This window comes from Protomyctophum parallelum, assembly GCF_964188405.1.
Source record: "Protomyctophum parallelum genome assembly, chromosome: 1".
Taxonomy (NCBI): Eukaryota; Metazoa; Chordata; class Actinopteri; order Myctophiformes; family Myctophidae; genus Protomyctophum; species Protomyctophum parallelum.
In genome coordinates this window covers 44,605,370-44,617,727 of record NC_139697.1, presented here as the reverse complement: position 1 = coordinate 44,617,727, position 12,358 = coordinate 44,605,370, and the positions used below count along the sequence as shown (strand labels likewise).

General features: G+C 39.7%; 1 protein-coding gene across 1 annotated transcript; it reads left to right on the top strand.

Moving 5' to 3' along the window:
* The first annotated feature begins 1,002 nt into the window (after positions 1-1,002).
* LOC310857509 (guanine nucleotide-binding protein G(q) subunit alpha-like) lies at positions 1,003-7,773 on the top strand. Its single transcript, XM_083763210.1, has 7 exons — positions 1,003-1,023; positions 2,237-2,421; positions 3,677-3,831; positions 5,014-5,142; positions 5,515-5,644; positions 5,813-5,966; positions 7,357-7,773. Exons 2-7 carry the CDS (start codon positions 2,275-2,277, stop codon positions 7,545-7,547), a joined length of 906 nt encoding a protein of 301 aa, XP_083619336.1. The 5' UTR covers positions 1,003-1,023; positions 2,237-2,274; the 3' UTR covers positions 7,548-7,773.
* The last annotated feature ends 4,585 nt before the right edge of the window (positions 7,774-12,358 follow it).

Here is a 12,358-nt window from a genome sequence, read left to right as displayed (position 1 = left end):
ACTGCGGCGTGTGTTGTGTGAGTGACTGTCTTAAAGAGCGTCATAAGCATGCGCCCTTCCTGCGCTGGAAGTAGCAGATCTACAAGTTATCTACCCGTCGCAATGCACAGCACTTTGGGCTTGTACATCTGTGTTTTTCCCGCAGTTTAGTTGAATTATATCGATTCACAACTTTAGGACCACTACTACTATTCGGTGATATTTATCGGCTTATTTGAGCCGAAACCGAATAGGCCGAAAATACATTTTTAGCCATTTTCGGCCGAATATTTTCAGTGGCCGAATTTTCGGTGCATCCCTAGTATTTTAAAGTAATTGCAGTCTGACCATTAAGTTCACTCGACTCAATAAATTGTCATCATTTAGTTTCTTTTTTACTTTCATTGTACTGTTGTTGCCAAGTGCCTGTATAAATTCCTTCTATATCCATTTGATCAGAGAGTGCACACTGCATACTGTGAGTACACTACAGGTATTACACATTTACTGCACACTCATGCACCTGGCTACATACTAAAACCTCATGAATCAGTATTTTATACACACTGCTGCAGGATGTCAAGAAAGCGGTTTCAAACCCATTCGGGAAGCACCCATCGACTTCCCTGGTTCATATGGCCTGCTGCCATGCCATGAATACTGCTGCATATACTGTAGTGGCCCGCAGCCAAGCAGGCTACATGATGACACTCCTGCACAGAAAGGAATGTGAAATGCACCTGGACGGGTTCTATCAGGAAGAATGACTGCTTAAAGCTGCCAATCCACCTGTTCCTGTTTGGGACAGGACTGCCCCTGCATGGTCAGACAGAATAAAACATAGCTGTGCCTCTCTTATCCATTCATTTGTATGGCCGTCATCTGGCAGCACTGTTGTGCTGCTTTGAACACGTCCAGCCATGGATCTATTTCATTTTCTATCTAGAGAAGAACGAGAGAGCCGCAGAATAAGCAAGGAAATAGAGATTCAAATTCGTCATGATAAAAGGAAAGCACCTCGAGAATTGAAGTTGCTTCTTTTAGGTGAGTCTACCCGAATTACTACGCAACACTTTGACAGATCGCAACTCGAATGGGAAGTGTAGATTTCCTTTGTTGTCGGCTAAATTAGTAGAATCAATTGGATTTCTAGCAGGATTAAACGTTTTTGGCCTTACAGAAATACGCTTCTGACACTGGCAAGTTGTGGCTGTACAAAGACCATTGTTAAATGGTGAATAACATAATTACAATCATTCTAAAAAACAGATTTTTTGCATTTAAAAGTCCTTTCAGTGTTCTCTTTAACGATTACTTTAATGATTATCATTGTTTACCTGTGTGTCACCATAAGACAAGTCGCTGCATTATTTGCATCCATGATAAAGACTCGCAAAACCTGCTGCCAGTTTACCAACCATTCCACAGTCAATGCACTGTATATAACTATTAAAATACACTATGTAATATATTGTTTTCAAGAAACTCAAGTGAATCATGGCAGAGCTAGAACAGTACAGTGCTTTGTGTGGACGGCCCTTTACTTCCCCCAGTTCATCTAAATCACTGACACAGCATAGCATGCTTTCTGTCTGGGCATTTACACATTTTAATCTCATCTGTCAAATTTGTCAGATTAATTAAAGTAGGATTTATTTGTTTATATGAAGATCTAAACAGACTAAACTTGCATGGGAGCCTGTGTATCCACACACTTCAAGAGCTTGCAAATATACTTCTAAGTAAATAATGAATCATACACTTATGAATATGTTCTTGCTCACTTAAAGGTGAAGTAAGGGTTCTCCCTGTCTCTCCAGCTATTTAGTATACAAACAATACATTTTCAGGTTGGGATACCATCCAATCAGGAGTGAAAGTGACAGGAAGTGAAATTGGAAGTGATGACACAAAGAAAAGAAAAATACAAATTTGAAACTGCATTACTATCAAATTGAAGCTGATAAATGAAATACTTTCTCCTGATTGGATAAAATTGGCAACCTGGTGGGTTGCCAATTTTATTATTCTATTAAAGAGCTGGAGACAAGGAGACCCATGTTACCGAACAAACACTTGATAGCAATCGAAAGGTTTTGTTTTAACCAAATGAAGTATTACTTACACTATCATGTTGTGCTGAGACCATGTTCACCTGCAACTGATTGCTGTTCAGATAATTTTCAGTGCCACGTCATAGATGTCCTGACATTTCTGCAGTTGGCTTTGATCTCATTGGTCTTATTTTCCCATGCAGGGACGCATGGGAGTGGGAAGAGCACAATCATCAAACAGATGAGGATCCTTCATGGTACTGGGTACAATGACGCTGACAAGAAAGGCTTCATTAAGGTGGTGCATCAAAACATCGTCACGGCCACTCAAGTATTAATGAAGGCCATGAATGTACTTCACATCGACTACGAACACGAACAGAACATTGTAAGACACTGAACCCTATCTAAATATACCATGTCCACACATGTCGGTCTATTATCTGGTTATATTTCAATTCATGTTTTTACATGAATAAATATTGAATAAATATTGTAAGATGGGTATTTACTATTTTCACATTAATATTGGAATCACAGTATTATTTGGTGTTCCAATATCATGCTTGAAGGAGAACTTTGTCCGTTTTCAACCTTATCTTCATATAAGTTGTTTTTAATGCTCATTTTATGATGGCACAGTTTCTGGCTACTCAATATCTGTCTGATGGGCTATGGCCAGTTCAGAAACCTTCCTACTAATGACATCAATGGGGATTCCAAGCTAATAGAAAGAAAAATAAAGTACAGTATTTATCTTCCTGGAAAGTTAGCATGCTGAAATATCTTGCAGACAGATTTCTGAACTGTCCACAGCCTTTGTCTGAGATGCAGAGTGAGTTCACAGAAATGTTATCATAATATATGAGCGTTATTGAGGACCAATTATATGAAGATAGATGGTAAAATACACGTGCGCACGCACACACACTCACACACACACACACACACACACACACACACACACACACACACACACACACACACACACACACACGTAATGTGACTTGCTGCATGCTCCCAGTCAGTTTATTAACATTTTGACCCACAAAGGGTCCTCATCAGAAGGTCATTGCAAAGGACCCACCCACACAGAACGCACATTACATGGTGATAAAGAGATGCATTTTTATTCAGAATAATGTGATCTCTCCACTGTGAGTAAAGCGGTCAAATATTGTTTTATAGCAGTGGTTCTCAACCAGTGGTCCTTAAAGGGATTCCAGGTGGTCTGGTCCCCAGCTAAATTATGGAGAGTTGGTAAACAAATGGACCCTTTATAGATATTTAACTCTTGACCGTGTAAAATGAATGAATGAGTTTCATTTTACACTCTCAAGACTTATTAAAGAATTATTGCATTACTTAATTTTCAAGAAGTTACACAATTAGAGAATGTAGAAGAACTGCTATTTTAATCAACATTGGCCTGTTATCTGTCCTATGGTACAAACATCAATACAGAATTCAATTGTGGCCAAAATCTTATCCGACGATATACAAATATTCTACGTTTTGGATCTGAGAGGCTAAATCTCATCAAATGGTGGTCGTCCGTGGCTCAAATGCTGAATAAATGACCTTGATATGAAAAGGGTTGAAAACCACTGTCTTATAGTATTAGCCTATATGATATATTTCAGAAGCATGCAGAGGCGTTAAGTCGTGTGGAAACTTACGAGCAGACCGCTCTGGAACCGTGGCAGGTGGATGCAATCAGAGGGGTGTGGAGTGACCTGGGAATTCAAAAGTGTTACGACCGCAGAACGGAATTCCAATTGTCTGATTCAGCCAAATAGTAAGACAATCATACATCTTAAATATAACCATTTGCATGAACTGTTCATCTGGCACTGTTCATCTTTGCTATTCATCGTGAGGCTACTCATTTCAGTAATTCAGCTGTTTTTCGAAGCACTGTATTGATGACATTAAACACTGATGAACAGTTTAGAAGTAAAATGTTTTTGATGGTGTGCCGAGACCACTCTTGTGAGTTTGCTGCCATCTGAATGCAAAACAATCATCTAAAGGGCTACCCATTGTGTACCAATCAGTGTGCCAAACTTGAAATGTTGAGATGCAACGTAGGCCTATCAGTGGCACGCAGAAACATCCAGCGATGTTAGGGTTTCACTCTCCCTTTTAAACCTTAAAGGGACCACTTCACCCTTTTTGCAAAAAAATAATATGTTAATGACGTTTGGAAGATTTTGTCCTGGGGGTATTTATGTGTGTAATATGTGGTTTTAGATATTTTAGATTTTAGCACTGTCTCTGATGTCGACACTGTGCTCACTTCCTTCCTGGACTACAATTCCCATAATGCTTTTATGCACTGCTCCTCCTTGTGGATAGGGGGAGGGCTGTCTTACTGAGACAACATGTAGTCCATGAAGTAAGTGAGCCCAGTGTACATGATATCAGAGACTCTGGGTTCACTGATAAAATCTAAAATATCAAAAACCACATATTGCACACATAATGACCACCAGGAAAGTGTTCTAAATCTTCTAAACGTCGTTAACGTATATTTTTTTGCAAAAGGGGTGAAGTTTCCCTTTAACAAATATGGGATTTTGCTATCCGTAGGTACCCAGCAAGCCAAATTATGTCATGATGACATTATGATGACGTCCTCCGGTGACGTTCAGGACTAGGCCAGATCACAGCCTATATGGAGATAATCTGTACGTCATTAGCAGGACGTCTTCACCAGTTGAAAAATATAGCTTATTCTGGGCCAGATCTGACTAGTTATGATATGACTTAAGTGGATCTAGCCTCGATCGGACTCTCTGTGGTTCATTCAGGGACATCCGTCTTAGTGGGCAGAATTTATGTTGTTTGAAATCAGGTGATATTCTGGGCCAGATATGACTAGTCTTGGTTCGACTGGCCACAATCAAGACTTCACTAATTCGTCCAGGTCCTGACCGTGCTTGTTGGGTATTAAACCTTTTTCTTCTTAACTTTTCAGCTACTTAAGTGACTTGGACAGAATCACGTGCCCAATTTACCTTCCCACCTTGCAGGACATCTTGAGAGTCAGCATTACCACCACAAGTATCATAGAGTACCCCTTTGATCTTAATGTTGTCACCTTTCGGTAAGTGGCTTCTCTATTCCAATCATTTTTACACCTACCCTTTGTTTATGTTCTAAATTATCAAAAAGATGGTCATGTACACAATACAGCCATAGCTAATACAATTCATAATGCATTTAATTTTATATTTAGGTATGCAAATGTACATTCCAGATCTTACTTGAAAAGGAGATCTCTGATAACTAATAATAATAATAAACTCCTCAGGTTTAACAGAACAAAATAAATACAAATCTCCCCTAACAAAATACCAGGCAAAGAGATTTCATGAATTGAATCAATATCCAATCCAATCAGATTCAGACCTTGTGACCCGTTCAAAAACAACAGTGTGTTAGTTAATCCATTTGTTCATCTTGTCGATGGGCACAGAATGGTGGATGTGGGCGGTTCTCGCTCAGAGAGAAGGAAGTGGGTCCATTGCTTTGAGCATGTCACCGCCATAATATCCGTGGTGGCCATCAGCGAGTATGACCAGGTCCTCTGTGAGTGTGAGACAATGGTAAGCACTACTCACAAGTAAATGCAGAAATACTCTGTTATAAGTAAGTCTGGTTTTCAACCGTATAAAATGTATAAACAGCCTTTGAAAATAGCAGATCTACAAACTCACAATGCGTCACATCGTTGTAGATTGTGTGGTTTAAGATCTTCAACTCTCTCTTAACAGAATCGACTGGAAGAGAGCAAAGCCTTGTTCAAGACCATCATCGATAGCCCATGGTTCCAGGAAACCTCCATCATCCTCTTGCTCAACAAAACAGACTTGCTAGAAGACAAAATCACAACATCCGACTTGGAAGACTACTTCCATGCATTTCGTGGTAAAACACACTATGCTTTGTATGTGTAAACACCACTTGGGGGTCCAAATTCTGGGGCAATCATTAGCCAAAAATAGCAGATCTTGGTGTAGATGGGGGAAAGCGGTCAAAGCACAGAGCCAACTCAGGTCCAGTTTACTAAGTCTAGAGCGTGCAAGAGGTTAAGGTTTACTTCAGTGGTTTCCCAGTGTGCAGCTTATATTAATTCAAACGGTAGTTCCAAGTTCTGACCAAGTAAGCCGAATGGTTGAAATAGGCTAACCTAGTCGTTCTGAAATGAATATTTTCTATCACAATACATTTTAATCCACCACTGGTTGAAAATATGGCCAGTTGTTCAGCCTTGACCTTACACAGTATGTAAAATCCTCAGTGGATTTTACCATCTACTATAACAGTGCTCAAACCGTTTCATGTAAAGGTCATCCAAATTAATGTTGTTGGCAGCGGACCCTCATCTGAAAATATTTTGAGCCAGGAAGGAACCCCCATAGAATATTGGATTGGATTGCAGATCTACAAGATCACAAAGCGCCGCATCACAGCTCGTTGTGTATTATATATAGGCTTAAAGTGGGTTAATCTTTGATGCTATATTAACATGTTTCGCTGGGGACCCCCTGGAACCTCCTCAAGGACGCTTAGGGGTCCCTGGACCCCACTTTAAGAACCACTGTACTAGAAGCTTCTCCATCAGCTGTGAAGTTTGCAAACGTATATCTGAAAAAAGTAAAATAGCAGATATAATATCTTAGTTACAACAAGATTGAGCCAAAAGCAAAGTTTTATTCAGTTTGGGAAATCACAATCTCTATTTTTCTCATAAGCTCAGAGTTCAGAAGTTCAGAAGTTGTCTGGATGAATCAACTCCTTGTATTTCCAGAGAAACGGAAATAACACTTGTATAATAACAATATTATACTCGAGGGTGTGCCATTATTGGCACAGTGATGCTTTCGGAACTTGGAGCGTGCACCTCGTTCCTGACCACATCACTGCCATAGCAGTAATGACTGTGAAGCACACCGTCACATTTCTTAACCCATAAATTAAAACTGGGAAAGCATCTGTGTCATTTTCTATTTATATCATACGTTTTCCAGAAAACTCGTAGGATTTAGAACATTTCTTTAGAACAGATAAATAGCATATATATAAGCTCACTTCGTGCCACACTGCAAGCTTGTACAGTACATCTGAACATTTTTGAAAAATGTCAGAAATGTTTGGAATTCTTTTTATCTTCTGGGGGTCCCTGGCACAACAAATTGTCAGATGGGGGTCCGCGGCCATATATATAATGCCTAACTACTGATTTAGAAGGCATTTGTAGAATTGGCCTCAGGTGAAAAACTTTAATTAAATGTATTATTGCCTGATTCATTCATAGGCCCCCCGAGAGACGCTGAAGCCGCAAAGGCGTTCATCTCAAAAATGTTTGAGGACTGCCACGTTGGACACCAGAAAGACCTTCACAGACACTATACCTGTGCTACTGACACGGTGAACTTCAAAGACATCTTCAGAGACATCAAACACACCATCTTAAAAGAGAACTTCAACACTTTTAACCTTGCATAAAGTATAAAGTGATTTGTAATGACGGATGTCTGTTTGTAGGCTATTACAGTGTTTTACTGGTTGTTCAACTTAATTACTTTCTGCTTACTTTACTGTTGCGCAGCCTGAGGCTTGTTCTGGGGAAAAGCAAAACCAAACAGATTATGATCGGTAGCTGTGTCAGGTTTGAGATTCCAGTAAATACAGTAGTTAACATGTACATTATAGATGACAAATTAAACCATGGGACGGGCAATTTGCGTAAATTCTTTCACACATAACTGATCACTCACTTCCTGTTTAGGGAGTACAGACAGTTCGGGAGTAAGTTCCCTTAATCTTGTGTGACATCTTATCACATCAGTGTCAAACTGTTAAAACTGTACTGCACTAGAATGTGACCCACCCCGTCTCCCTGCCATTTCTGCCATTTTACAGTTAAACATTCTTCCAGTTTAGGTCGTATTATTTATGCAAGAACTGAGCAGCACATTATGCAATGAACTGTGTCTCCCCCCCCCCCCCCCCCCCCCCCCCCCCCCCCCACACACACACATACAATAAATTAATGTTACTTGACGTGTTGTCCTTTTTTGGGGGGGTGTGGGGGGGTTGGTTGGTGAGATTTAAAATAAATGGAAAAAATTAAAAAGGAAAAGTCAATTTACCAACTCAATTCCAAGTGCTTGTCAGGGTGGGGTCTGGGGTGTCCCTAATTCAAATATGATCATTTTGGGGAGTCACTGCCTGAAAATGTTGTGATTGAGAACCACTGAACCAAACAACTTTATGAAGGCTACGTTTTTGATAATACTGCTAGGCTGCAGAGTCAGGTGTGGCCATGCATGCTGGATGATTTATAGTTGCTGTGCAAGAAAGACCTTTGTACCAAACAGTGTAGGCTACGTGTGTGAAGCAGGGGGGCAGTCAGCCAGATATTTCGTGAAGCCTCATTTGAAATCGGTAGTTCATATAATGGCCTGTTGTGGCGCTGGACTGGACCCAAAAAGCCCCATAGCTCCATAGAGGCCCATGTATTTTGGCCCAACTTCACCTAGACTGTATTACCTTAATAAACATGGTCATGAATACTTTCTTCTTCCAGTCACTAGTTTAAAGTCTCATTTCTAATGTCATAATATTCTTTTTGGAAAATGATGGTCCCATTAATTAAAAAAATGACCATAAAGTCGCGTATGTTCTGAGGGGCGTGGCTACCGTTACAGTCTATGATCGGGATTCCCCTCCCACTCAAGAGTCTTCTCCTCCCACTCGAGTCAAAATAAAAACCAACGGAGAAGAAGGGGGGAAGTCCCGCCTCGTTGTCTGGGCAGCCAATGACCAGCTGGTACAAAACGGAGCCAGCCAATGGCCAGCTGGTACCAAAAGATGGCGACTTACATCAGGAATTAGCATATCATTACAGGCTTCATTTTACGTTCATGTTAGACCCGGGGAACGCTTTGTCCATATTTTTTACAGTCTATGGTGTGAAGTCAAGTCAAGTGTGATCTTTGTCCAACACGGCGGACTTTATAGGTAAGTAACAACAAAAAACTACTCAGGATTTCCACCGCTTTGGACGTCCTCATCTCTAAACGATCATGTCAAATTATTAATTAATTACAGTTTGCTCTGGGCATGTATGTTGGTAGGGTGGAGTTGCTTTTAGTGTAGCCTGCCTTTATAAATGCAGGGTATTGTATTGGTATCTCCCCTGCACACTAGCCTACACAAATCACAACTATTATGAATTAATATAGCATAAGCCCTAGCTTTAAAAACAAATTGTAAATGGCATACAATCTCATATGGTGAGGTGTTGTGAATGTGAACTTAACTTGAAGATTTATAAACATTGTAGGCTATATGGAGTTTTCAATTTTTATTTCTATGTGGATTTTATATGTATTTCTATAGCCTAATTTTGTAAAATGGTAAATAAAATAGTGATTTTATGTGGGAAAAGTGTACTGGAAAAAGTTTATTGTGACCAAAATGGGTAGACCCATTGGGATACTCGATAGACAATCCTGACTTCCTGAGAGATGGCGGCTTTGGTGGAGATCGCCGTTACCATGGAAATGTTCACAGACCACACACACTTTGAACTGAACGGAAAGAAAAGCACAAGCACACCATTCCCGGCCGAGCCGCACATTTGATGTATATATTGCGGAACATATATTACGATTACGATAATTAAGTATGTGTTGCGGATTTCAACCTGCGTTTCTGCCATTGCATGGCAGGCACCCAGAATTATTACGATTATTAAAGGATCGGTTCGCCACTATAGTATGGCCTTTGTCATGCTTTAGTATGATATCCGTTCATGAAAACAATAAATATATTTACATTTGGCGAAACCGCTACGGAGAACGAGTCATGTAATGAGCCGAGGCACGGTAATATCATTTCCTACAATACCCACAGTGCATTGCGCGACAGACAGGCAGTCCCCGTGGGCACACTGTCGCGCGTGGAGGCGTCAGAAGGATCTGAAGCCCTTCTTCTTCGTGGGTTTTTTAGACAGCTGGTGGATGGAAAAGAAGCTCCACCTCCGCGCTCGACGGACAGCTTCCCGGAACAGCTTGCCCCAGACTCAAATGGAAGCCGCGCACAAGCGTGAAAATGAAGCGCGTCACCCGGCAGTGATAGGCACTAGCCAATGGAACATCACTCCCAATCTTCCGCCGTAGTCTGAAAACCCACCTTTTCAGACTCCATCATGGCCCATAGCACTTACCCTACCCCCCTTAGATAGCATTTCTGTAGACTTAGATAGCATCTGATACAAACTTATAGCATGTTATGTAGACAGCACTATAATTGCATTGTATATAGTCATAGCACGCCATAGTACATATGTATAGCATAGTAGTATATGGGTCAGTGACGTGACACCCCAAAAAAAGTGTTTTTTTAAAACCTTTAAATAACAGGAATAAAAATGATTTACTTTTGTTCTACTCACTCTCATCTTTATGGAAACATATTTTGTTTTTAGATATTTTATTGGAATCAGAATTTATTCAGCATTTTGTTGCACTTGTGCCTAAAATCGTCATATGGTGTGACATGACAATAATTGTTCATAAAATGAAAATGGAGTACAACTTTCTTAAGTTGCTCACTTTATCAAAGTCCTTTATCATAACTAACCTGTGATCCACTATAGTTTTGTGAAAATGTATTAAATCTGTATATTATTTTCGTAATCAACACTCAATGTGAGGCCCATGTTATCGGTATTTCAATATATTTTGCATTTATTGTGACAAAACTTTCTCTAAAATTACACAAATATTTGTGACTCTTCCTTAGACTATTTGCTATGTAATCCATAAACATTAATGGTTTCATCATTAATAAAGGTATGATTTTTTCACTATTTGGAACGTCACACCAAATTATTTAGTGTCACACCGTATGATCATATCTTCATTTTTCAAAGCAAACTGTGTTTTAACCTACTTATTAGTGAGTACTGAACTTTACAGATTGATTAAACAATTACTCAGGAAAAACAGCAACAGGAAAATTGCTTTAACATTGAATAACATGGCAATCAGGTTCAGGTTCAGGTTCATTTATTAGTTTGTCCCCGTGGGGCGATTTGGTTTACAGCAAGGCATAACACAGGCAGGTAACATGAAACACAAAAACACAGCAAAGGCACATAGTACACATAGAACATTTAAAACAGGATGGCAGTTTAAGGTATCAGTGTAGCATTATAATTCATAACTTTTCCAGAAAGTTGTATAAAAATAAGTAAAAATAATAATAATAATAATATTAATACAGATACAATTTATCTCCTCCTATCGGCATTTAGAGCCTTGATAGCTACAGGCACGAAGGAGAACTTATACCTGTTGCTTTTGGCCCCTGGGACTTTTAGGCGAATGCCAGAGGGAAGCAGCTTGAACTCAGAGCTGAGGGGATGGGAGTTGTCCGTAAAAATGGACTTGGCTTTCTTAAGCACCTGATTTTTAAATACTTGGTCTAGACTACTGAAGTTAACTCCGGCAATCTTTGAGGCCGTTCTCACAATCCTACCAAGGTGGTTTTTGTCCTTTACATTTAGGTTTCCATACCAACAAATGATGGAGAAGGAGATAACTGACTCAATAAAGGCACTGTAGAACAGTTTCATAAGGGATTTGTCAACCTGAAATTTGGCGAGCTGCCTCAAGCAAAAGAGGCGTTGTTGGCCTTTCTTGCACAATATTTCACAGTTCACATCAAATTTGAGCTTGCTGTCAAATGTAGTACCCAGGTATTTATAAGTGGTCACCAGGTCGACTTGCTCACCATGGACAACACTGTTCTGGGGAACTGGGGGGGATCTCCTGAAGTCTACACACTGACTGACTGACTGACTGAATAAAACGAAATTAAACACAATTTATTGTGGATAGTTGCAGATTTTAGGTGAAAATGTTTAAAACAAATGTTTAAATGGACAAAAGAAACATGGGACTTTGTTATTTATTGCTATATCTGTAGGAAATTACAGTTTGTGTCATATGGTGTGACAAAAAAGTCATATGGCGTGACAGGAAAACAGTCACACCATTATGATAAAGTGTCACACCATATTACGTTTTCTGCACTTAACATAACCTTGAGGCTACTAGCTACACATTAGCATGCTAACAACATGCTAGCTATAACAAAGCAACATAGATTTACATGTAATTATGACCAAAAAATCTAATACCTTAAGCTTTTTTAATGAAAAAGGTGTCACACCCACAGACACTTGGAAGAGTCGCATTTGTCAGCGTTCCAACAAGATCGTATTTTATGAAAATGTTAAAATG